Raw genomic sequence first — 21,971 nt, forward strand, 5'->3', positions numbered from 1 at the left:
CGGGAAGAGCAGGTCCAGAAACGGGGAGATTCAAGGACGGCTTCCGTCTCCGGATACTCTGAAACGTGGCCGGTCCTTGACTCCCCTTAGTGGACCGTGTGGATTCCGGGGTTCCGCACGGCGGGAAGGCGCGCACCTGGGAGTCGGCAGGCGGCCTCTCCCTGCCCTCTGGCGGCGCCTCCAGGCAGCCGGCAGGGAAGGGGCGCACAGACACCCGCGCACCAGGAGGGGGCGGTCCCTATGCATCTGCGCCCCTCGGTAGGGTGAGGACCACAAGTCCACGCCAGTCACTCATGAGTCCAGACGAAGAGGGGCCCAAGGGGCTCGGGGGTTCATAGATGCGGGGCGTAGAAAGGGGTCAGGTAGGAGTGCCCGAGGAAGGGCGTGAAGGAGCCCCCGGCGGCCGTCAGAGGGAAGGAGGCGGCGGCCGGGAAGAGGACATTGGCCGCCGAGTAGGAGGGGAAAGTCTGGAAAGGATGCGCGCCCGGGCCCGGCGGACCTGGGCTGCCCCCCGCGCCACCGCTCGCCGCCGCAGTCCCGGGCTGGGGCGCGCCACCTCCCGCCTGCGCCGCACCTTCGGCGCCGGGGTTCTGCTTCTTCCACTTGGTCCTGCGGTTCTGGAACCAAATTTTGACCTGCGTCTCAGTGAGGCTGAGCGAGAGCGCGAGGTTCAGGCGCTCGCACACGGACAGGTAGCGCGTGGCCCGGAACTTGTTCTCCAGAGCCACCAGCTGCTCGTAGGTGAAGGCGGTGCGCGCGCGCCGCGGCTTGGAGCTGCTGGGCTCCGCGCGCCGGCGCCTGGGCCGCGGGGAGCCGGGGGAGCCCGCGAGGCCGCCCCCGCCGCTCTCCCCCGCCGCCGACGCCGCGGCCCGGGCCTCGGGGGATAGTGTCAGGCCCGCCTGCAGGTGCGCAGCCCGCTCCCCGCGCCGCCGCCGCGCGTCCTCCACGTCCTCTTCCTCCTCTTCCGCCTCCTCCGCCTCCGACCCCTCCAGGGGGGACGCCAAGCCGGCGCCGTGGCCCGCAGCATCTAGAGGAGAAGGGGACCGTGATCAGAACCCGGGAACCACCCAGCCCGTTCTGGTCCCCGGACCTGCTTCTCATCCTCTCCAGAGTAGGCAGCAATCTCCCCAACTCAGGGCCCTGCCCTGCCCCTCTCCGTGATTGCGTTGCCTGCCACCATCCCACGGCCCTCCATCCAGAGTGCCCAGCCCGTCCCAGGAGGTGAGAGTTAGGGTTGCGGTGCCTCTTCGCTCTTTACTCATCCACGACCTAGTAGGTGTCCAAGAAGTGTATTTGGAATCAATGGATGACACCCTGCATTAAGAAAAAATAACGAGCTCATTGGACAACCTTATAAGAGCGTTGTATTACACATTAAGACATCGAGATGTCAAGTGCGTTTCAGGCTCTCTCCCGCCGTCCCTAGAAGCCTGTTTGGGTCTGGAACCCCTGGCAATTAAAAAAAGAAGTTATTAGGCGCCCCTCTCCTCCCTTTTAAAGTGAAATTCCCTCTTTCCCATCTTCTCTCTGCTGCCGTGTTAATAGAGTTTCAGATTTGCGCTGGGCCGGATCGATAGATGTCATCTATTAAAGGTAAGTTTTAATCGAACAATATTAGGATCAGACAGGGAAAGGGGGTTTGAAGTCGGTACCTGCAAGCTGCGGGCAGGAGATATGCAGGCTCCAGTAATAGAATATCGATCAGAGAGGTGGGGCAAGGAGAGAGCGGCCCCTGCGAGAGGCGATCGGAACAATTACCCGGCCGGCCGCCCAGGCCCAAGCGCGGCCGCCAGAGGCGCCCAGAGCCCCAGACCATCACCGCTAAACTTGGGATGGAAAGCGGTGGGGAGCGGTGGGGGGGCGGCGGGGGGCGGGGGGAGACTGCCAGACTTCAAGCCTCTCTCCCTGCGCTGCGCCCCTGAACTTTGGCGTCCCTCCCAGGCCTCACCCAGCTCTGGTCCTGCTGCCCTTTGTCTTTCATTTCAGACACAAACTTTCCTGGACTCCTCATCAGGTCCACCAGAGTTAGGAGTTAAGTCAAAAAGGGTTTGGAGAGAAAGGACAAAAGAGTCTCCCATCACCCCAAGCCACACTGACCCCAGTCCAGTAAACGATTGGGTCTAGGGAGACTGAGCGGGTGGGCAGTGGATTCTTTGCTGTTGTCTCTGGAGGGCTGGAAGGGACCCCTGTGTGCTCCACCGGACCTCACTGCCTGCTAAGACTTCAGACGCATGATTCATCAGTCTCAGCTCCCTCACCCAGAAAATGAAGGGATGATGCTGTCGACCTCCTTAATGACGCTGTCTACCTCGCAGGTATTGAAGTTTTCCCTGACTTGTATCCCAGTCACTAGTCCAGGTCCTGGCACATGGCGGGAGCATTAAATGCCCAATAAGTGAATACGCCTGGCTAAACTGGGTGCTGGGTAAATATTAGTTTCCACTGCCGCTCAATCAGAGCTGAGGTGCTTACTGGCTTGGCAGGTGAGCAGGGATAGGCTTCGATGGCAAATCTCTGACCTGGGATGCTGCGTGGGGCGGGGGTGGGGGGGGGGGGAGTCGGGTCCCCCTACCCCACTATGTGCTCTTCCTGCGGCTTCCCTGGTGGCTCAGATCGTAGAGAATCTGCCCGCACTGGGGGAGACCCAGGTTCGATCCCTGGGTCGGGAAGATCCCCTGGAGAAAGGCATGGCAACCCACTCCAGTATTCTTGCCTGGAGAATCCCGTGGACAGAGGAGCCTGGCGGGCTACAGACATGGGGTCGCAGAGTCGGACACGCCTGAGCGCCTAACACTTTCTTTGCTCCTCTGCTTTTTTCAGTCCTCTTCCTGTGTGCCTTCTCCCCTTTGGGGAAGGCGCCGCCAAGGTCTACTCACCCGATCCCGGGCCTTCCCTCCCACCCTCCCATCTCAGCATCTAAGCTGGGGCTTTCCGGGGCCTGAGGCCCCTCTCTTCCTTACCAGGCGCCTCTCGCTGTGGTACCGGGTCCCGGCTGGCGTCCTTCCTTGCTTCGGCCTCTGCCAAACTTTTCTTGGCTTCCCGGGGAGCCGGACGCACGGCTGGGAGCGCAGCGCGGGTGAATTTCTGCGGGTCCAAGATATCCAGAACCGAGAAGGAGATCTTGTGGTGAGAGGGAGCCGCCTTGGCCCCGCCGTCCTGCCATGCCAGCATGCCCCAGAGGCCGGCGGCGCGGGGTCCGGGGTGGGTAGCGCTCGGGCTTGCTTTAGGCTGTGGCTCGGCAGCAGCTCTCAGCCTGTAGTAGGGTCGAGGCGGCCAAGTGAAGCTGGGGAGGGGGGCGCGGAGGCGGGGCGGGGAGAGAGCGGCCGGAGGTTGCGCGCGGATTGGCACTTGGGCTGCCCCAGGCCCCCGCCACGTGCAGGGCGCGCTAGCAGGAGCCCCCAAGACTACCCCGAGCCTTGCCCGGACCTCCAGCCTCGGCGAGGGGGTGCCTCGGTGCGTCCAGTGCGCGCGCCCGCCTGGACAGCGCCGCGGGCTCAGCGCGCGTACGCCCAACCTGCTGGGACTGCTGGTGAGCGAGGGAGGGAAGTTAGGAAGCTTTCGTCCCGAAGATCCTCACAATACACCCACCCCGACTCGGGCTTGGATTTGCACCCTTGCTCCAGGGTACCCGTCTTTGAGTTGGGGACGCAGTTGAGTCCAGCACTGATTATACGAAGGCAACGCTCAGCACATCGCCTGCCTCGCCAGTGCTTCACAGTAATGGCCTCGGACCTGACCACCTCGGATTTAAAAGCCTTCATGTTCTCACAGTTTACAGTTTACAAAGCCCTTCCACGTGCGAGATCTCGTTTGATCTTCCGAGCAGCCCAGTGCGGTGGGCGTGGCCTGGCAAGGCTATTTATCCCGGTTTTAAGATGAGAAAAGGTGAGAATGAGGTTCAAAGGTGAGAAGTGATGTTGCCCAGGGCCACTGTTCGTTGGTGACAGAGTCTGGATTTGAACCCGGGTCTTGTTTCCTGAACCACTATTCTTTGCTGTAAGTCCTGTTATTTCTCTAGGAACGTCCAGGTTGTGGACTGGACAAAACCCAGGTTGTGACAGAGGCTTTCCCTTCCACCTTGGAGCCTAGCCAGGTCAGGGAGCAGCAGGGGTTTCGGAGAGATGTCTGAGCCCCAGCCAAGATGCTCTGGTGAAGACAGGTGAGTTAGGTGCGGGCGGCTGCCCTGTCCTGTGGAGACTCCAAACATGACCCCTGATACCTTTCAGGCATTCTTCACAGTCACAGGTTTGATCATTTGCACAGTTAAATTGCGTCCCTGGGAAGCAGGTTGCATCTTTGACCCCCCATCCTCCCAGTAGTCCCAAGAAGAAAAAGGTTAAAAGATGTTTTGCCTGGTTTGGACTTATGGTCAGAAAACAGACCAAAGGCTTGCATCTAACCCACCACGACGTCCTGTGGGGATGGGGCACAGCAGTCCTTGGGGAAGCTTCCACCAGCCACACCCTTCTTAAATTCCCCTTCTTTTGTTGCTTGGGGAACAGTCTGAGTGCTGAGTATTTATCTCAGCGGCAATTTCTGAGGCTTCTCCAACCCCTTAGCCCAGAGCTACCTCTAAGGTTGCTGTCCCTTTCTTCCCGGCCCCATGGGGTTTTCAAACAATGACTTGGCAATTAAGATTGTCTGAGCAGGTAGGAGTAGGAAGGGGAGGAGAAGCCTTCCACTAAAGTGCAGTGGGGGCGGGGGTGGGGGGGTGCTGCTAATTCCATCTGTTATTGAAGAGGAGATCTTACAGGCCAGCTTCTTGGAGCTTTTCTCATTCAAAGCTCGTGGCCCCTCCCAGAGGCGGTCACTGTATTCCCTGGGGACTTTAAAGCCCTGCCGAAATTCGAGCCAGCTCCAGTCCTAAAGCTGAGATGAATTGTGCTTTCAAAGGAAATCAGGGAAGGAAGTACCCTGGCCAAGCCCAGCGGACCACCTCACGTCAGAGGGAATGCTCGCCTAGGGAAAACCAAAGAAAGATGGCCAGGGCTCTAAACCGTGGCACCCAGGAACCTGGATTACCAATCACAGAACCTTCCAGGTCTCTGATAGGGTAGTTTGGTTTTTGTTTTGACAACTTTTTCTCACCCAATTCTCACCTGATTAAAAAAAAAAATCTTTCTTAAACAACAAGGTCCTACTGTAGAGCAGAGGGAACTATATCCAATACCCTGTGATAAACCATAATAGAAAAGAATATGAAAAAGAATGTAGGCACATGGATAAGTGAATCACTTGGCTGTAAACTGAAATTAACACATTGTAAATCAGGGGTGTGTGTGTGTGTGTGTGGTTAGTCACTCAGTCTTGTCCAACTCTTTGCAACCCCATGGACTGTAGCCCACCAGGCTCCTCTGTCCATGGAATTCCCCAGGCAAGAATACTGGAGTGGGTAACCATTCCCTTCTCTAGGGGATCTTCCTGACCCAAACATTGAACCCAGGTCTTCTGCACTGCAGGCAGATTCTTTACCATCTGAGCCATCGGGGACGACCCAAATCAAGTATACTTCAATACATTTCAATATTGAAATCAAGTATACTTCTATAAAACAAAATTTAAAAAAAATCTTTTCTTTCTTTCTCCTTCCCCACTGATCCCGCTCCCCTTTTACATTTTTTCCACTCACATTTATGTTTTTTCATATTTAGGTTCTCCATGGTAGCTAGAAATAGGTCTTTTTAAGGGACCTCCAGAATGGACATTTCTGGCTCCACATGGTCCCTGTCCTTATCTGTTCTCCTCTGAGAAATATTGAGGTCACTTTCAGGGGAACATGGGCTGGCATTCCAGAGGGCATCCCATGTCCCCAACCAGAGGGACCTGGAAGGTGCAGAAGCCAGAGCAGGCCAAACCCAGTCATCTTCTTTTCACTTTATCAACTCTCTCCAAAAATTTTTGTTCAAATAATTTGAATCATCTTTCCTTTGAGGTCTGCAGGTGTTAAATATAGAAAAGGATAAGAAAACGGAGACGCAACAAACTGGAATGTCGAGAACACATACAGGCCATGTGCTGTAAGACTGTGAATCTCTAAGAACTCTTAGTAGTTTTTTAGTTATCTTTTTTCCCTTGCCCTTTATTTTTCCTATATTTCTGATATGTGTGTTCAGTGCTGTATGAAGTTATGTGAACTCTTGCATTCAGGACTTGGCTTCTGGAGACAGGTGCCACAAGAAACACCATGATGTGGGATTTCCCTGGTGGTCCAGCAGTTAAGGCTCTGCGTTCCCAATGCAGGGGAGCCAGGTTTGACGCCTGGTCGGGGAACTAGATCCCATGCGACACAGTTGAGAATTCACATACCACAGCTAAAAACTCCTGCATGCCACAAGGAAGACTGACTACCCCCGATGCCACGGCTAAGACCCAGCACAGCCGAATAAATAATTAAAAAAAAAAGAAACACCACGGTGTCTCCCATCAACATTGCAGGAACAGAAAATGCTCCTTCTTATTCACCCAACTTAAAAAGAGACACCTCACCCATAGAACAGACTAAATTCTTCAATTTGGTGAGGGGTGGGGGTGTCTGGGGGAATTGTTTTTCTGGTCACCTGCTTTGTAAATGACCAGAAAGGCAGTAGGACTTCATAGAGAAACAATCTGGAGATGTGTTGACTTGCTCAGGTCCTCACACGTGTATTTATATGCGAGATGTTCCTATGTAATAAGTACATCGGTCTCCAGCAAGCCACCTTCTCCCTGTGCTCAGAGTTGATTTGTGTTTTCAGCGTGGGCATTAAAATTCTGCCTGAGTGCTGTCTTTAAATTGCTTTGATGCTAGGTGGGTTCCATCCCTGACCTGTCCTGATGGCAAGTGATGGCTGTAACAAGCTCGGGATCAATATTCATAGCGGGTGTCCCGGGCTGATAACACTGGCCAAGACAATGTTCACTATCAGCGCAGACAGCTGAGATATTGCACCATTAGGGATGTTGTGTTAAATAACCTGATCCATTTCTGGGGCTATTTAATGAATTTCACAGTTTAGATAGTATCTTTAAGGAGAAGGCAAAGGCTATTCCAGAGGCACTGATGCAAATCAATGATGCCAAGCTTCCCGAGCGATTCCACAAACAAAGTGGCCTATACCTCCCACACAGCCTTGAGAAGCTGCCGCCTGAGCCGTGAACAGTGTTAACAATGGAAAGAATCTGCAGTATGTGCAGAGGGAGAGCAATCTTAGGAGCTGCGTCAAAGCACCTGAGATAAAATCTGATGTTCCCGAAATAAAATACACCTTAAATCCTCTAGGTAAAACCCTGCAGTTTGGGCCAGCCCACGGGGTAGGACATTATGCCAAAGAGACAGCTTCATAAGGCACAATGTGTAACAAAGGGGGAGAAGTGAACCGCGGACGTCTTTAACTCAAATCGGGCTGCAAAATGGGAGGGGGAGGTGCTGCATTTTAAAAAGAAACGAACCCACGCAGCAGAATCAGTTGTTACTTGTTTACTTGACTCCACAGCCCTTGGTGGTGGAAAGTTCATTTACAATTAAAGGCTAGCATTTCCCATTTCCCACCAGGGCTTTGAACTCTGACAGCCAAGCAGAGCAAGTGTTCCTTTAAAAAAAAAAAAAAAAAAAAGCTTTGATTTGTGAAAGCGCTCAAAGAGTAGCCACCCATCCCCAGACTGCAACCAAAATAAAAATGTTTACTCAGTATCTTTTGCTTTAAGAAATCACTGTTTCTTTTTGGAAATCAACAGGTTTAAGAAACAATCAACTCCTTTATTTCAGAAATGTGGAGGAAGCATCAAAGAAGGTGAGAAGGCAGTGAGAGGAGGGTATTGTCCTGGTAACGACAGTAAGCGTTCACAATAATAGCTCTTCTTCCTTGGGCACTTTCTCTGGACCAGGCACTGGGCTAAGCTTTTTGCTTATTTTGGGTTATTTCATTTAACCCTTGCCACGACCCCACGAAGCAGGCACTTATACCCCCAGTTTACAGTAGAGAAAACCAAGCTTAGAGAGCTTCAGAGTGACTTTTGCCGAGACCCCAGAGCTAGGAAGTAGGGAAGCTGAGATTTGAACCAGGGTAGTTGTTAGGTTTTTAGAGCCTGGTTCAGTAACATTCTTCTCTTACAGGAAGCCACATTCCTGCCCCAGGGTGAAATCCAATTGCAGGCATTTATCAAATGGCTTTCCCTCAAGGTGACACAGGATCTGAGATATAGAAGAGGACCTCTGAGAAGTAACTGAGCCCAAGCACCGCATAGGAGGATATGGTGGTGCAGGTTTGGGATCCAGTCTTGGAAGCTCTTTCAGTCACTGTTTTCTAATGTTTTAAGATATTCCCAGGAGGAGCCCAAGAGAAGGGAACCGCCAGGTCAGCCAAATTGCTCTGGACATCTGGAAAAGTGGAGAGACATGTCATTGGGAGAAAGAGAATGGGTGTGTGTGTGTGTGTAAATGCCAAGTGATAAGCTGAGAACATATGAGGAAAGAATTGGGGAAGGACGGGGCCAGGGGAGCAGGGATACAGCGCAGGAGGCGCTTTCTGGGCTCTTTTGATGGTGAGCATCACATGTCGTCGTCCTACTGCACGGAAGAGAGGCACGTGCAGAGTACAGATGGGGGAGCAAGGTAGGGTTTGGCAGGTATACGAAGCACCTGCTTCCTGCTTGAATGGAGACACGTGTGATCGTTCTTGGTGGTCTCCTGCAAGCCAGGGGACAAAGTCCTCTGTTACCCACACCTGTGCCCAAATTTCATCCCTTCAGTCTTTTTTTAAAATTGAAATATAGCTGATTTACAATGTTGTATTAGTGTCTGGTGGACAACAAAGCGATTCAGATATATGTGTATATGTATACTGTTTTCATATTATTTTCCATTGTGATGTATTATAGGGTATTGAATATAATCCCCTGTGCTGCACAGTAGGACCTTGTTGTTTATCTATTTTACATATGGTATTAATAGTTTGTATCTCAGTTCAGTTCATTTCAGTCCCTCAGTCGTGTCCGACTCTTTGTGACCCCATGGACTGCAGCACACCAGGCCTCCCTGTCCATCACCAACTCCCAGAGTTTGCTCAAACTCATGTCCATTGAATCGGTGATGCCATCCAATCATCTCACCCTCTGTCATCCCCTTCTCCTCCTGCCTTCAATCTTTCCCAGCATCAGGGTCTTTTCAAATAAGTCAGTTCTACACATCAGGTGGCCAAAGTACTGGAGTTTCAGCTTCAGCAACAGTCCTTCCAAGGAACATTCAGGACTGATTTCCTTTAGGATGGACCAGTTGGATCTCCTTGCTGTCCAAGGCACTCTCAAGAGTCTTCTCCAACACCACAGTTCAAAATCATCAATTCTTTGGTGCTCAGCTTTCTTTATAGTCCAACTCTCACATCCATACATGACCACTGGAAAAACCATAGCCCTGACTAGACGGACCTTTGTTGGCAAAGTAATGTCTCTGCTTTTTAGTATGCTGTCTATGTTGGTCATAGCTTTTCTTCCAAGGAGCAAGAGAGGGGGACAGAGTCAGGAAATGGAGTCAGGGAGCCCAGAATGCCTCCATTCATGCCTTGGATCCAGACACACCTGAAGCCATCAATGACTAGATCGTTTACATGAGCCAATAGATTCCTCAACTTACGCCATTTGAAATCGGGTTTCTGTCACTGGCAACCAGAGTCCTAGTTAATACAAGCCAATATGGAAGGATTATACACACATCTGTTCAGCAATAGAAGATTGGAAGTATTCAAATTTCAGCTGAAATTCAGACATGATTTGTAAACTTGTTATTGGGAATGTAAGAGGCCAAGCTCTGTGGATGAAACATGCCTCCCTGGACACTGGAGGCTTAATGTGCCACTTCACTAGCTTTGGCCCAAAACTATATAAACAAGAGTCTATTGGGTCAGGATTCTGGGGCAGCTTTTTTCTCCTGCTATAAAGGTCAAGACTCAGTTGTCACAGGCCCTTTCTCCTTTTCCTTCCCCTTTGCCTGAAATGCAGATGTGATGCCTGGGGCAACAGCAGGCACCTTGAGAGCATGAGGAAGAAGCCATACGCTGAGGATGGTGGAGCAGAAAAATGGAAGTAGTCTATTTCCTGACGATTCTGGGAGCTGCTGTACCTGCCCAGGACTGCCCTCCTCTTGGCTTCTTGATCTATGAGAAAAAAACAACTCAATCTGGTTGAGCAACTGCAGGTGGGTATTTGTTATATACAGTGAAAACAACTCTAACTTATACAATGCCCAGACAAGAGTTTGAGCAAACTCTGGGAGATCATGAAGGACAGGGAAGCCTGGCCTGTTGCAGTCCATGGGGTCGCAGAGTCAGACACGACTAAGTGACTGAACAACAACAAAAATCACATCCAAAGAAAGGTCATGGACTTTTGGGTCAGGTCTGAGCCCACACTTAGAGACCTGCTGCTTTGGACAGACATGTCATCCTTCAGGTGAGGGACTTGGGTCCCTGTATTCATTTCCTATCATTGCTGTAACAAATTATCACAAATTTAGGGGCTTAGAAACCACAAATTTGTTCTCTTACAGTTCTAGAGGCAAGTTTTGTCCTAAAATCAAGGTGTTTTGGGGGAAGGAGAGGGTGGGACGAATTAAGAGTAGTACTGACATATATACATTATCATGTGTGAAACAGATAGCTAGTGGGGAGCTGCTGCATAAGAGGGAGCTCAGCTTGCTGCCCTGTGATGAGCTAGAGGGGTGAAATGGTGGGGTGTGGGGGGAAGGCTCAGGAGGTGGGGGATATATGTATACTTACAGTTGATTCACACTGATACGCAGCAGAAACCAACATGATATTGTGTTGGTTACAAGTTAAAAGAACAGATATTAAAAGTTAATTAAAAAGTATTAAAACCTTTTTTAAATTAAACTTTTAAAATTAAAAGTTAAAACAGATGAAAAGTTAAAGCATTAAAAAAGTTTTAAAATTAAAAGTTAAAACAGATATTTGAGAAGTAGGAGTAGGGCAAATATAAATAAAATATTTAAAAAAAACGAGCCTGTAGGGGAGACTCCTTTTCTTCACCTTTTCCAGCTGCCAGAGGCTGCCTGCATTTCTTGGCTCATGACCCCTTCATATTCGAGCCCAGCAGTGCAGCTTTTTCAAATCTCTCTTTCTCACCTCCACTTCTGTGGTCATGTCTTCTCTGACTCTTTTCCTGCCTCCCTCTATCCTTTACAAGGACTCTTGTGGTTAGATCGAGCCCATGTGGGTCATCTAGGATAATCTCTCATTTTAAGATCTTTGGCTTAATCACATCTAAAAAGTCCCCTTTGCCACGTAAGGAAACACATTCACAGGTTCTGGGCAGTAGGGCATGGGCATCTTCAAGGAGCCATTATTCTGTCTCCATAATCTTAGATACAGAAAGCAATTTGCCAAGGTCATGCCCAGCCAGTGGGAGAGGGAGAACGATGTGTGGGCTCACCCCCACAGGCAGAGGTATCCTTTTCCTGCCTCCTCATTTGGCATGAAGCTAAAGCCCAGTCATGCTTCAGGCTGCCCCACTGCTCAGAAACCACTGCTGCCCTCCACTGCCCGCAGAGTCCATCCTCTTGGCTGTGTCTCTCACTCACTGGTACTGGACACATGTTTGATCAGTAGCCTTAAAAGTGTTCCTCTTGTTCTCTGCCCAGTCTTAACTCAAAGGTAAAGATCATACTTTAGACCCTTTTGCACCAGTGGAGTGGGGCGGGGGTGGACTTCCAGATGGCACTAAAGACCCCACCTCCCAATGCAGGAGAGGTAAGAGATGTGGGTTCAATCCCTAGGTTAGGAAGATTCCCTGGAAGAGGGCATAGTAACCCTCTCCAGAATTCTTGGCTTGAAGAATCCCATGGACAGAGAAGCCTGGCTGGCTACCGTCCATAGGGTTGCCAAGAGTCAGGACTGAAGTGACTTAGGAGATACACGCAGGCATGCATGTACCCGTGGGACCCACTGAGCCAAGAGAGTTGAAGTTCAACATGTGGATGATGCATGGCTCATGATGGACCTGGTAGATTATCCAGATCATTCAGTTCCTGTACCCCAGAATCAGGAAGGCAAAAACTACATTTCCCAGACTCCCTTGCAGGTTGGACTAGGTTCCACCAAGCCAGACATGGTGGAAGTGAAATGGAGCCAACAGATGAAAAGAGAGAATCTTCTGAGGGAAAAGTGCATAGGTTTGGTTCTTTGGGGGCAGTACTGTCAGTCCCTGTCATCTTAAGAGCCAAGTGATTGGGCATTTCTCAGAGCTGCATAGCTCTCTGCTGTGCAGTGCTTGAGCTTGGTTCCCCAGTTGCCTTGGAAATCTGTAAGCTCCTTAATGCCCCGTGTGAACATTGTCTGCAATTAAGAACCATGAAAGTGAAAAGTGAAAGTGAAAGTCGCTCAGTTGTGTCCAACTCTCTGTGATCCCATGGACTGTATAGTGCATGGAATTCTCCAGGCCAGAATATGGCAGTGGGTAGCCTTTCCCTTCTCCAGGGGATCTTCCCAACCAAGGGATCAAACCCAGGTTTCCCGCATTGCAGGCGGATTCTTTACCAGCTGAGTTACAATGGAAGCCCAAGAATACTGGAGTGGGTAGCCTATCCCTTCTCTAGCGGATCTTCCCACCCCAGGAATCTAACCGGGGTCTCCTACATCGCAGGCAGATTCCTTACCAACTGAGCTATGAGGGAAGCCCAAGGTCTCATATTCATTTTTCCCTCAATCAGAATGTGAATTCCCAAAGAGCAGGAAGGATATTCCTATTTCTCCTGTAAGGTCAGTAGACTACAGTTTCCTCAGTAAACTTACCAACATGACATGCATGACTCACTGAACTGGGTCCGAGTTCTAATATTCTGATGAATTCTTCATCCTCTCTGTAACTCCAGAGACTGAAACAAAGTGGCCATCGGAATATGGTCTTCTTTTGAAACCTGAAAGCTAACTCAGGCCAAGAGAAGTCAAATTCTTTCAAGTCTCAGCTTAAACACTTGGTCAGAGGGGTGGTCAAGGAAACTCTTCCCCTTTTCTGTCAACTTACTACAAATATGATGTAACATTAAATAGAATGTAAAAATTCATCCAAAAATCTCACTGGGCAAACACGTTGCAATATTCCCATTTCCTTCTCAGCCTTATTCCTATGCATCCTTATTTTTGCAGGCAGGGGTCTACATTGGTGTTTTTTTATTAATTAATTAATTACTTTGGCTCTATTGGATCTTAGTTGCAGCATGTGACATCTTCATTGTGTCATGAAAGATCCTTCCACACGGAGGGGGTGCACAAACTCTCATCGTGGTAAACGGGATTAGCTGCTCCCCAGAATGTGGGAATCTTAGCTCCCCAGCCAGAGATCGAACCTGTGTCCCACGCCTTGCAAGACAGATTCTTTACCACTGGGCCACCAGGGAAGTCCCTACATTCAGTTTTGCATTCTGCTTTTTATATAATGTTATAACACAAGCATGTTCCATGTTGTAACCCAGCCTTCCTTTTTGATGGCACAGTATTTCTTTCAGCAACCATCTTACTTCTTGAGCAATTTTAGTCCCTGTCTTCCAGCTTGTTTTGGCATCACAGCTCATACTGCAGACATGCCTTTAGGTTCCCTTCCTTACCCCTGTTTCTCAGGGGCGCAGGATTATCCGGTCAAAGCATCCAAGTATCGCCATTGCTTTTAGAACTGCGGTCCGGCCAGAGGGTGGGAATATCAATGAGAGTCTTTCCCTGTTCTCATTCATTTTTGTTACTTTTATATAGGTGCCTCCTTGTAGTCCCAACTGGCCTTGCTCTAATTCTCAGGGTGGGGGGGGAGGGTTGGCTGTTTCCCAGGGGGGGTTGTTTTCCCGCTCTTCCTGATCTGTGTCCACGGATCTCCAGTCAAAAGGCTCTCATTTCGGGGAGTGCGGAAAAAGCGCACCTCTCTTCCTGGCTTTGTTCCCCGCCCCGCCCCGCCCCGCCCCTCCAGTCCCAGCCCCAGCCCCAGCCCCGCCCCTCGAACCCCGCCCCAGCCCGCCCCGCCCTCCAGCCCCAGCCCCGCCCCGCCCCACCCCGCGGGGATTGGGACTACACTTCCCAGGAGCCCTTGCGCGGCCACCGCGGCGGCGCGTTAGCCGCCGGTTGGGACGCGAGGGCCCTAGCTGCAGCCGGGGCGGGCCGCGATGGCTGCGTGGGGCGAGCGGCTGGCGGGCGTGCGCGGGGTGCTGCTGGACATCTCTGGCGTCTTATTGGACGGTGGTGAGGGCGGCGGCGCGGCGATCGCCGGCTCCGTGGAGGCGGTGGCGAGGTGAGTGGGCCGTGCTGGGCGCCGGGCGCTGAGCTCAGCGGGGTCCCGAGGGCCTCCGGCCCGGGGCGGGCGGGGGACGGGGCGGGGCTCCTGCTGCTGCTCTGGCCCCGCCCCGCGGGGTAAGCGGAGGGCCGGCCCCCGGGACCCAGGACCGGATTGCGCCAGGGGTCCGGCACACCTGGGCGATCATGGGGCTCTGCTGGTTAGAGTTCCTCCAGTGTCCAGCAGGGCAGCTCCTTGCTGCTGAGTCCTTGGAATAGGGCTAGTCTGAGGAGTTAGGATATGCTAAGTGTGTAGTCCACAGCGGATTTAAAGACTTAGTGTTCAGTTCAGTCGCTCAGTCGTGTCCGACTCTATGCGACCCCATGGACTGCAGCACACCAGGCCTCCCTATCTATCACCAACTCCCGGAGTTTACCCAAACATGTCTATTGAGTCGGTGATGCCATCCAGCCATCTCATCCTCTGTCGTCCCCTTCTCCTCCTGCCTTCAATCTTTCCCAGCATCAGGGTCTTTTTCAATGAGTCACTTCTTTCAATCAGGTGGCCAAAGTATTGGAGTTTCAGCTTCAGCATCAGTCCTTCCAATGAATATTCAGGACTGATTTCCTTTAGGATGGACTGGTTGAATCTCCTTGCAGTCCAAGGGATTCTCAAGAGTCTTCTCCAACACCACAGTTCAAAAGCATCAATTCTTTGGCGCTCAGCTTTCTTTATAGTCCAACTCTCACATCCATACATGACTACTGGAAAAACCATAGCTTTGACTAGACAGACCTTTGTTGGCAAAGTAATGTCTCTGCTTTTTAATATGCTGTCTAGGTTGATCATAACTTTTCTTCCAAGGAGGAAGTGTCTTAATATCATGGCTGCAGTCAGCATCTGCAGTGATTTTGGAGCCCCCAAAATAAAGTCTGTCACTGTTTCCACTGTTTCCCCATCTATTTGCCATGAAGTGATGGGACCGGATGCCATGATCTTAGTTTTCTGAATGTTGAGTTTTAAGCCAACTTTTTCACTCTCCTTTTTTACTTTCATCAAGAGGCTCTTTAGTTCTTCTTCGCTTTCTGCCGTTAAGTGTGGTATCATCTGCATATCTGATGTTATTGATATCTCTTCCGGCAATCTTGATTCCAGCTTGTGCGTCATCCAGCCCAGCATTTCTCATGATATACTTTGCATATAAGTGAGAAAAAGACTTACTGAGAAAAATGTAAAAAGTTCATTATATCGTTTTGTATTGGTTACATGTTTGAAATGATAGTAATTTGAATATGTTAGGCTAAATAAAATATATTTAATAATTCCACCTGCTTCTTTTGATCTTTGTTATTGTGGTTACCAGAAAACTTTAAATTACTTGTGGCCGGCATTATGATTCGGTTGGACTGCACTGAACGTCTTCTTAGACGGTAGGAGGGCATCTTGCCCATTAGTCATATGCACCGAGGACACTGCCAGGACTGCCGGTGGCACCACTGGACCCCGGGCTTTGTAATTGCCATTGGCGTCTCAGAACCAGAAAGTAAGAGGGTCCATCGTGGTGAAGGGAAGGAGGAAGTGCCTTCCAGCTGGGGGGAACAGTGGCTTCAAAACCTGAGGAGGAGAGCTTGGCAGGTTCCCCTTCACAGAACTGAAGAGTGTGCGAGGACTGGAGAGTGGCAGGGCCTGGCTACAGTGGGCCTTGCAAGTCAGGCAGAGCTGTTTGGATTCCATCCTGAGGAATGCAGGGAAAAGTCACTGAAGATTTTAGGCAGGAGTGTCATGGAATCTGATTTATGTTTTAAAGAAATTAAAATATAGAAAGTGAAAGTATATAAGTACCAGGTTCCCTGGTGGCTCAGATGGTGAAGAATCTGCCTGCAGTGCGGGAGGCCCAGCTTCAATCCCTGGGTCAGGACGATACCCTGGAGAAGGAAACGGCAACCCATTCTGAGATTCTTGCCTGGCAGACTACAGGCAGATCCTGGCAGGCTACAGACCATGGGGTTGCAAAGAGTCGGACACGACTGAGCAACTAACAGTTTAGTTTTATACAAGTACCAAATGAAAACAGGAGAGATTCCCTTTGAAATCTGGGAATGGGAGAAGAAACTTTCTAGCTTTGCCTCAAAATCTAGACTCTTATCTTACATTGCTCGTGGAAGATGCATTTGGCGTGACCTATTAGCATCTGCCTCATACGTGAGAAATGACGTAGGTGGGAGGGCGTTTGTGGTAGTGCCTTGTGAGATAGCAAAAGACTAGAAACATCTCAACTGTCCATCACAAGGGGCGTGTTACAGTCTCAGTCTATCAATGAAGTTCTGTGCTGTATAAAGAATGAGCACCCCTGCCGTGTAGGCGTCCCATGTAGACGGGACGTGCTCTGTACTGTCTTTTGGGTGGAAAAGGTAGGAATGCAAGCATGAATTCCTGCTGGTATGTTTGCATAAAGAAGCTGGAGGGAAGAACTTCACTGTGTGAAGAGCTGGGGTGGTTGCGGGAAGGTGTGGGAACAAGACTCTTCCCTGGCTAACTTCGTATATAAACATTTTTACATATTTTTGAACCATGTGGATATATTTTCCTGTTCAGGATACCAAAAAAGGAGTATTTTCTGAATTTTGTCTCAGTAAAGCTGGAAAAAATGCCACATTTCCCTACCCCCACCCCTACCCCCACCAACTCTTTTAAGAAGATCTCTGTCTGCAAAGCGCAGAAATAGCTGTCTGTGGGGCAGACGGCAGGGCTCCAGAGGAAGCAGGGAGCAGCCAGCTGCGAGATCCTTGTGTGGTCCAGGGAGACAGGAAGGGGCATGGGCTAGTGGGTGGAGATGAAGAGAAGCGGGGGAACTTAAGAGACCTTTTGGGAGCAGGACCAATGGGACCTTGGCCCACTGGATGTATGGGATATCGTGGGGTCCAGGGAGAAGATGAAGTGAAGAAGGGCTCTGGTGTTGGACTGCAGCACCAATGAGATGCTGAGATGGTACTGATGAGATGGAGAGGGGCCAGAGGGGGTGCAGGCAGGTGCCATGACGGCTCTTGACGCAGTGCCTGGCTCATGGTAGACCCCAGGAGTATGCCATTTAAATCTCACTTCCCATGTTCATATAGGAATTCCTGTTGTATGTGCTTTTAATTATTTTAAAATCAGGGCCGCTTAAAAACATCTTTACATTAAAGTAAAATACTCATCTCTTCTCCTGAGGCGGGTGTAGTTTCCCATTTTCAGTTATTTTCAATAGCGCTGCCACAAACATTCTAGAACATGTCTTTGGTGAATTCATGGTTGCGTTTCTGCTGGGCACAGACCCAGGGGTGGACTTGCCGATCCTAAGATAGGCCTATAATCGTCGCTAGAAGATGCTGTCGGGTCATTTCCCAAAGTGGTGTATGTGAGCGTCCCCGTGGCTCTTTTCCTCACAAACACATGGGTTTGTGAGTCCTCGGCATCTTCGCAAGGTCATTTTTGCTTCTAGAAACCGGAGACATAAAGGAGGTCAAGGATATGGACAGAGCCTCAGTCCCGTCCGTCTACCTTCTGCGGAGGAGCACAGAGTGGCTTCAGCAATGGCCTTGGAGGAGGTCGGGCTGATTGTGAGCGCTTGCTTTCCAGTCAGTAGCAATGGCCTTGGAGGAGGTCGGGCTGATTGTGAGCACTTGCTTTCCAGTCAGTAGCATTGGTCTGGGGTGCACCCTTCCTGGGTCAGTGTGGCTCCAGGGATCCCTCAGGGAGCACTTCCTCTGTTCTGGGTATCCATGTTGCTCCGTCCCCTGCTGCTGGGAGGCGGCTGTTATCTCCCTTGGTCAGCTGAAGCCACTGCGGCCCAGGGCTGGCCCAGGGCTCACCAGGTCTACGCTGGGATGGCCTTGGGACCATGGGAACGTAGGTCCGCCCCACTCCTACCTTCTGTGCTGGACCTGAGCGTAGAGTCCTTTGAGGGAGACACGGGTATTGAAAAAGGGCGGGGGTCTTCTCTCCAGCAGCCTCCCCAGGTGGTGCTCCCCTGACACGCTGTCCCACAGTCTGCCCACACCCCTGGGTGTGACTCTAAGGGGGGTGATCTCTGCTTCATTAACCACAAAGGGTTTGGACTGGTGTCCCCCCCAGTAGACCCCCGGGAGGTTTTTGTCTTAAAGGAAAGGAAAAGTGAAGTCGCTCAGTTGTGTCTGACTCTTTGAGACCCCATGGACTGTAGCCCACCAGGCTCCTCCATCCATGGGATTTTCCAGGCAAGGGTACTGGAGTGGGTTGCCATTTCCTTCTTCAGGGGATCTTCTCGACCCAGGGATCAAACCTGGGTCTCCCACATTGCAGTCAGACGCTTTACAGTCTGAGCCACCAGGGAAGCCTCATTTTGTCTTGGTCTGCTTTAATTCAACTGATTTATCTAACTGGAGTGTCTCTGGTAGCAGCAACACTGTATCAATCTAGCAGCCATATAATAGCAGGCTATAGGAATAGTCCTCAAATGCATCCCAGCTGAGAGGGGAGAAGTGCCTTCCCCATAAGGCGCGGGATCGTTTCCGGTGATTGACCATCATGTTGCCCAGCGGCCTGGAGAAGGAGGCCTGGAGATCTGAATCACCCTGGGGCTCCCTGGCATAAGACCACACCATGTCCCCACAACTCTTTCCCACCCACCAGGGCGTTCCCAAGGGACCTATGTAGCCCCCTTCTCTCCCTCCGCCCACCTCACCCCCATGCTCCCAGTTACATAGACTTCGGGTGGATTTTCCCCTGACCAGCCCCTTAGCAGCCCAGCATCCACAGAACCGGGGCCCCCCCACCCCACACAGCAGCATCCTCTGGCTCAAGATCCTTTTCTCTCTAAAGACTAGGCCCCTCCACTCAGGCCCAGGCCTCCCATGGCCAACTGATCACATTCAGGCCCAAGGGAGCGGCCCCTACCCTCCTGTGGGTGCCGCCGGAGCCCCGTGTCCAGACCCTCCTGGCGGCGAGTGTGTGTGGATCCCCTCACCAGTAAAATCTGCCTGCTCCTGGAGTGTCCCTGGGGATGTCAGACTTTGGGACATGCTTCCCTGGTGGCCCAGAGGTTAAAGCATCTGCCTGCAATGCGGGAGACCTGGGTTCCATCCCTGGGTGGGGAAGATCCCCTGGAGAAGGAAAGGCAACCCATTCCAGTATTCTTGCCTGTAGAATCCCATGGAAGGAGGAGCCTGGTGGGCTACAGTCCACGGGGTCACAAAGAGTCAGGCACGACTTCACTTTCACTTTCACTTTTCCCTCTCATAGTGGCTGAGCCAGGAATAGGCTCTCCTGGCGGGCAGGCCCTGCCTTGCTGGCCTCGGTGGAGACCGCTGGGCTTACATCACTTTTTGTAGTTGCTTTGCAGCCACACCCTGCCCTCTCTGGGCTCCTTGATATGCGAGGCTGGCTTTGAAGTCGCAGGGAGCTCAGAGGAAGTTCCTGGGGTGAGATCAGAGCCTCAGCGATGATGGGGTCCCCAGGACCCTGGGGGGTGTTTGCCTCCGTGACGGCTCCCTATCGCCATGGGTGCCCAAACAGCACCTTCTGTTCTGGAAACCCTGGAGCGGGGTAGGCGACTCGCCACTCCTCTTCCTAGCTGTCCGTGGTGACAGGTGTCCTTAGCTTTTGAAAAAATTCCCACCTTTTGGGGGATACAGAGCATATGGGGAATATCAACTCTTCTTTTTAAGATGCTGTTGTTGTTTAATCGCTAAGTCATGTCCGACTCTTTGCATCCCCATGGACTTTAGCCTATCAGGCTCCTCTGTCCGTGAGATTCTCCAGGCAAGAATACTGGAGTGGGTTGCCATGGGATGGAACCTGAGTCAGATTCTTTACCACTGAGCCACCGGGGAAGTCCTTTTAAGACAACATGGACCACAATAATAGCATCACTGGTGATGGACGGGAGGCCTGCGATGTCCCAGGTAGATGTTTGACCACACAAACTACCTTCACAACCAGCCCGTTTCAAAGCAGAGCCTGAGGCTCAGAGAGTTTCGGAAACTGGCACAAATGGGAAAAGTCATTGAGCCGGGACTACCTCCTCTGCACCCCCGAAGCCCCGTCCACCAGACTCCAAGCCCCAGTTTTCCCTGCAGTACTTCACGGCTTCTCATCAAAGATGCACTTGTTCATTTTTTCGTTCACATATTTGTCAAGTGCTTTTGGTGGCTCAGCTGGTGAAGATTCCACCTGCAATGCAGGAGATGTGGGTTTGATCCCTGGGTTGGGAAGATCCCCTGGAGAAGGGAAAGGCTACCCGCTGCAGTATTCTGACCTGGAGAATTCCATGGACTGTATAGTCCATGAGGTCGCAAAGAGTTGGACACGACTGAGCAACTTTCACTCCTCACTTTTCTTCATACTAGGCTTCCCCAGTGACTCAGATGGTAAAGAATCTGCCTGGAATGCAGGAAACCCAGGTTCGATCCCCGGGATGGGAAAAATCCCCTGGAGACGGGAAAGGCTACCCACTCCAGTATTCTTGCCTGGAGAATTCCATGGACAGAGGAGCCTGGTGGGCAGCCCGTAGGGTCACAAAGAGTCAGACGCAACTGAGCAACCCACACTTTCACTTTCACATTCTTTCCTGCTAGAAACACAGCCGGAGGCACTGGGACAGGGGCAGGGAGTGGGGCAGATGGAAGTCCCTGCTCCCAGCGGGGCTGACCATCCAGTCTGGGGAGAGCAGCATAAACAGCACCCAGAAGGTGAGTGTCAGGGGGAGAGAGACTGAGCCGAGGTCGGGGAGCCCGGCCACGTGGAACCGGTGACTTGTAAGCGGGGCTCTGGACCTGTCCTCTGGGCCAGTAGCATCCCAGATGGGAGAGCAGGCAGTCCAGGCCTCCTGGAGCCGCCAGGTGGGCCAGGTGGGGCCCGCTTACTGCCCCAGGGCTTATGATGGGCGTGGTCCCGGGACATCTGTAACCGGCCTGGGTCCCCCCCCGGCAGGCCACTTATTGGAGTCCATTCTTGGGCAGTTGGGCTCCCCAAGGGGAGCCATTCAGAGGCAGGGCGTGGCACAGCGGGGGCTGCCCCGCACAAAGGGAGCCCCAGAGGCATCTGCATGTGAAAGGCAGGGAGGGGGGCATTTACTGCATCCTGTCTCAGGCACTAAAGCACAGCTGTGGGGGCCCCCTCAGCCCAGCCTTTTTGCAGCAGCGGAAGGAAGCAGGGCCCGCCTTGGCCGAGCAGCCTCATAAAGCAATCGCCACCCGGGACTCACAGACCCGCGGCCGCTGCTTCCAAATGTGCACACAAGCCCCGTGACCCTGTGAAAGTCAGGATCCGCCCCTCAGGCCTTAAGGCCCGAGGATCAGGGCCAGGGGGCTTGTCTGAAGCTCGGCTTCCTTGATGGTCAGCTCCGCCCCCACCTCGCTCCATCAGACCCCACGGACACAGCCAACCGGTAGTGGCTCCCTGTGTCCCCTCGCCCCATCCCCCAGGTGTGGCCCAGCGCCTGCCGGAGGGGCTCTTGAGGCCCTCAGAGTTTCGGGCCGCTTGTTCTGAGTTCAGAGCCAGAAACAGCTCTGCTGAGTCAGCCCGGACTTTGGACAAGGGGCATTTGTCCGGAATGCCCCGTCTCCGTGCTGCTGATGTCAGGGGCTGACTTCAGAGCTGGGGGCCCCCGGTGGGGGGGGCGAGTGCACAGTGATGCCCTCCCAGGCTCAGTGCTTGTTGCATAACGTCTACAGTTTTAATCTTCACGAGCCAGAGGTGCTTCCTTCTTGTGA

The 21,971-nt window shown here is 51.9% G+C and overlaps 2 protein-coding genes across 7 annotated transcripts in view; one reads left to right on the top strand and one right to left on the bottom strand.

Moving 5' to 3' along the window:
- Positions 1–332: 332 nt before the first annotated feature.
- On the bottom strand, positions 333–3,847 carry NKX1-2 (NK1 homeobox 2). 2 transcript variants are annotated; one of them, XR_008707273.1, is made up of 3 exons: positions 3,589–3,847; positions 2,961–3,084; positions 1,295–1,449 (listed from the first exon to the last, which is right to left on the bottom strand). XR_008707273.1 is itself a non-coding variant. In XM_055560909.1 (2 exons), the coding sequence occupies exons 1-2, from the start codon at positions 3,169–3,171 to the stop codon at positions 333–335; spliced, it is 906 nt and encodes a 301-aa protein (XP_055416884.1). In that variant the 5' UTR covers positions 3,172–3,256. The 2 variants fall into 2 exon arrangements, 1 of the variants encoding a protein (XP_055416884.1); XM_055560909.1 differs by lacking the exons at positions 1,295–1,449; positions 3,589–3,847 and adding an exon at positions 333–1,027 and having other exon boundaries at positions 2,961–3,256.
- Positions 3,848–14,042: 10,195 nt separating this feature from the next.
- LHPP (phospholysine phosphohistidine inorganic pyrophosphate phosphatase) overlaps positions 14,043–21,971 on the top strand; it is a 127,087-nt gene continuing 119,158 nt past the window's right edge. For 2 of the 5 annotated variants that reach the window (XM_055560913.1, XM_055560912.1), the window contains exon 1: positions 14,044–14,259. In XM_055560913.1, the coding sequence (XP_055416888.1) occupies positions 14,135–14,259 (125 nt within the window). In that variant the 5' untranslated portion in view covers positions 14,044–14,134. Of the gene's footprint in view, positions 14,260–21,971 lie in introns of all 5 variants that reach the window. The other 3 variants (XM_055560910.1, XM_055560914.1, XM_055560911.1) reach the window with 2 other exon arrangements.

Source organism: Bubalus kerabau, chromosome 22 (genome assembly GCF_029407905.1).
Source record: "Bubalus kerabau isolate K-KA32 ecotype Philippines breed swamp buffalo chromosome 22, PCC_UOA_SB_1v2, whole genome shotgun sequence".
Classification (NCBI taxonomy): Eukaryota; Metazoa; Chordata; class Mammalia; order Artiodactyla; family Bovidae; genus Bubalus; species Bubalus kerabau.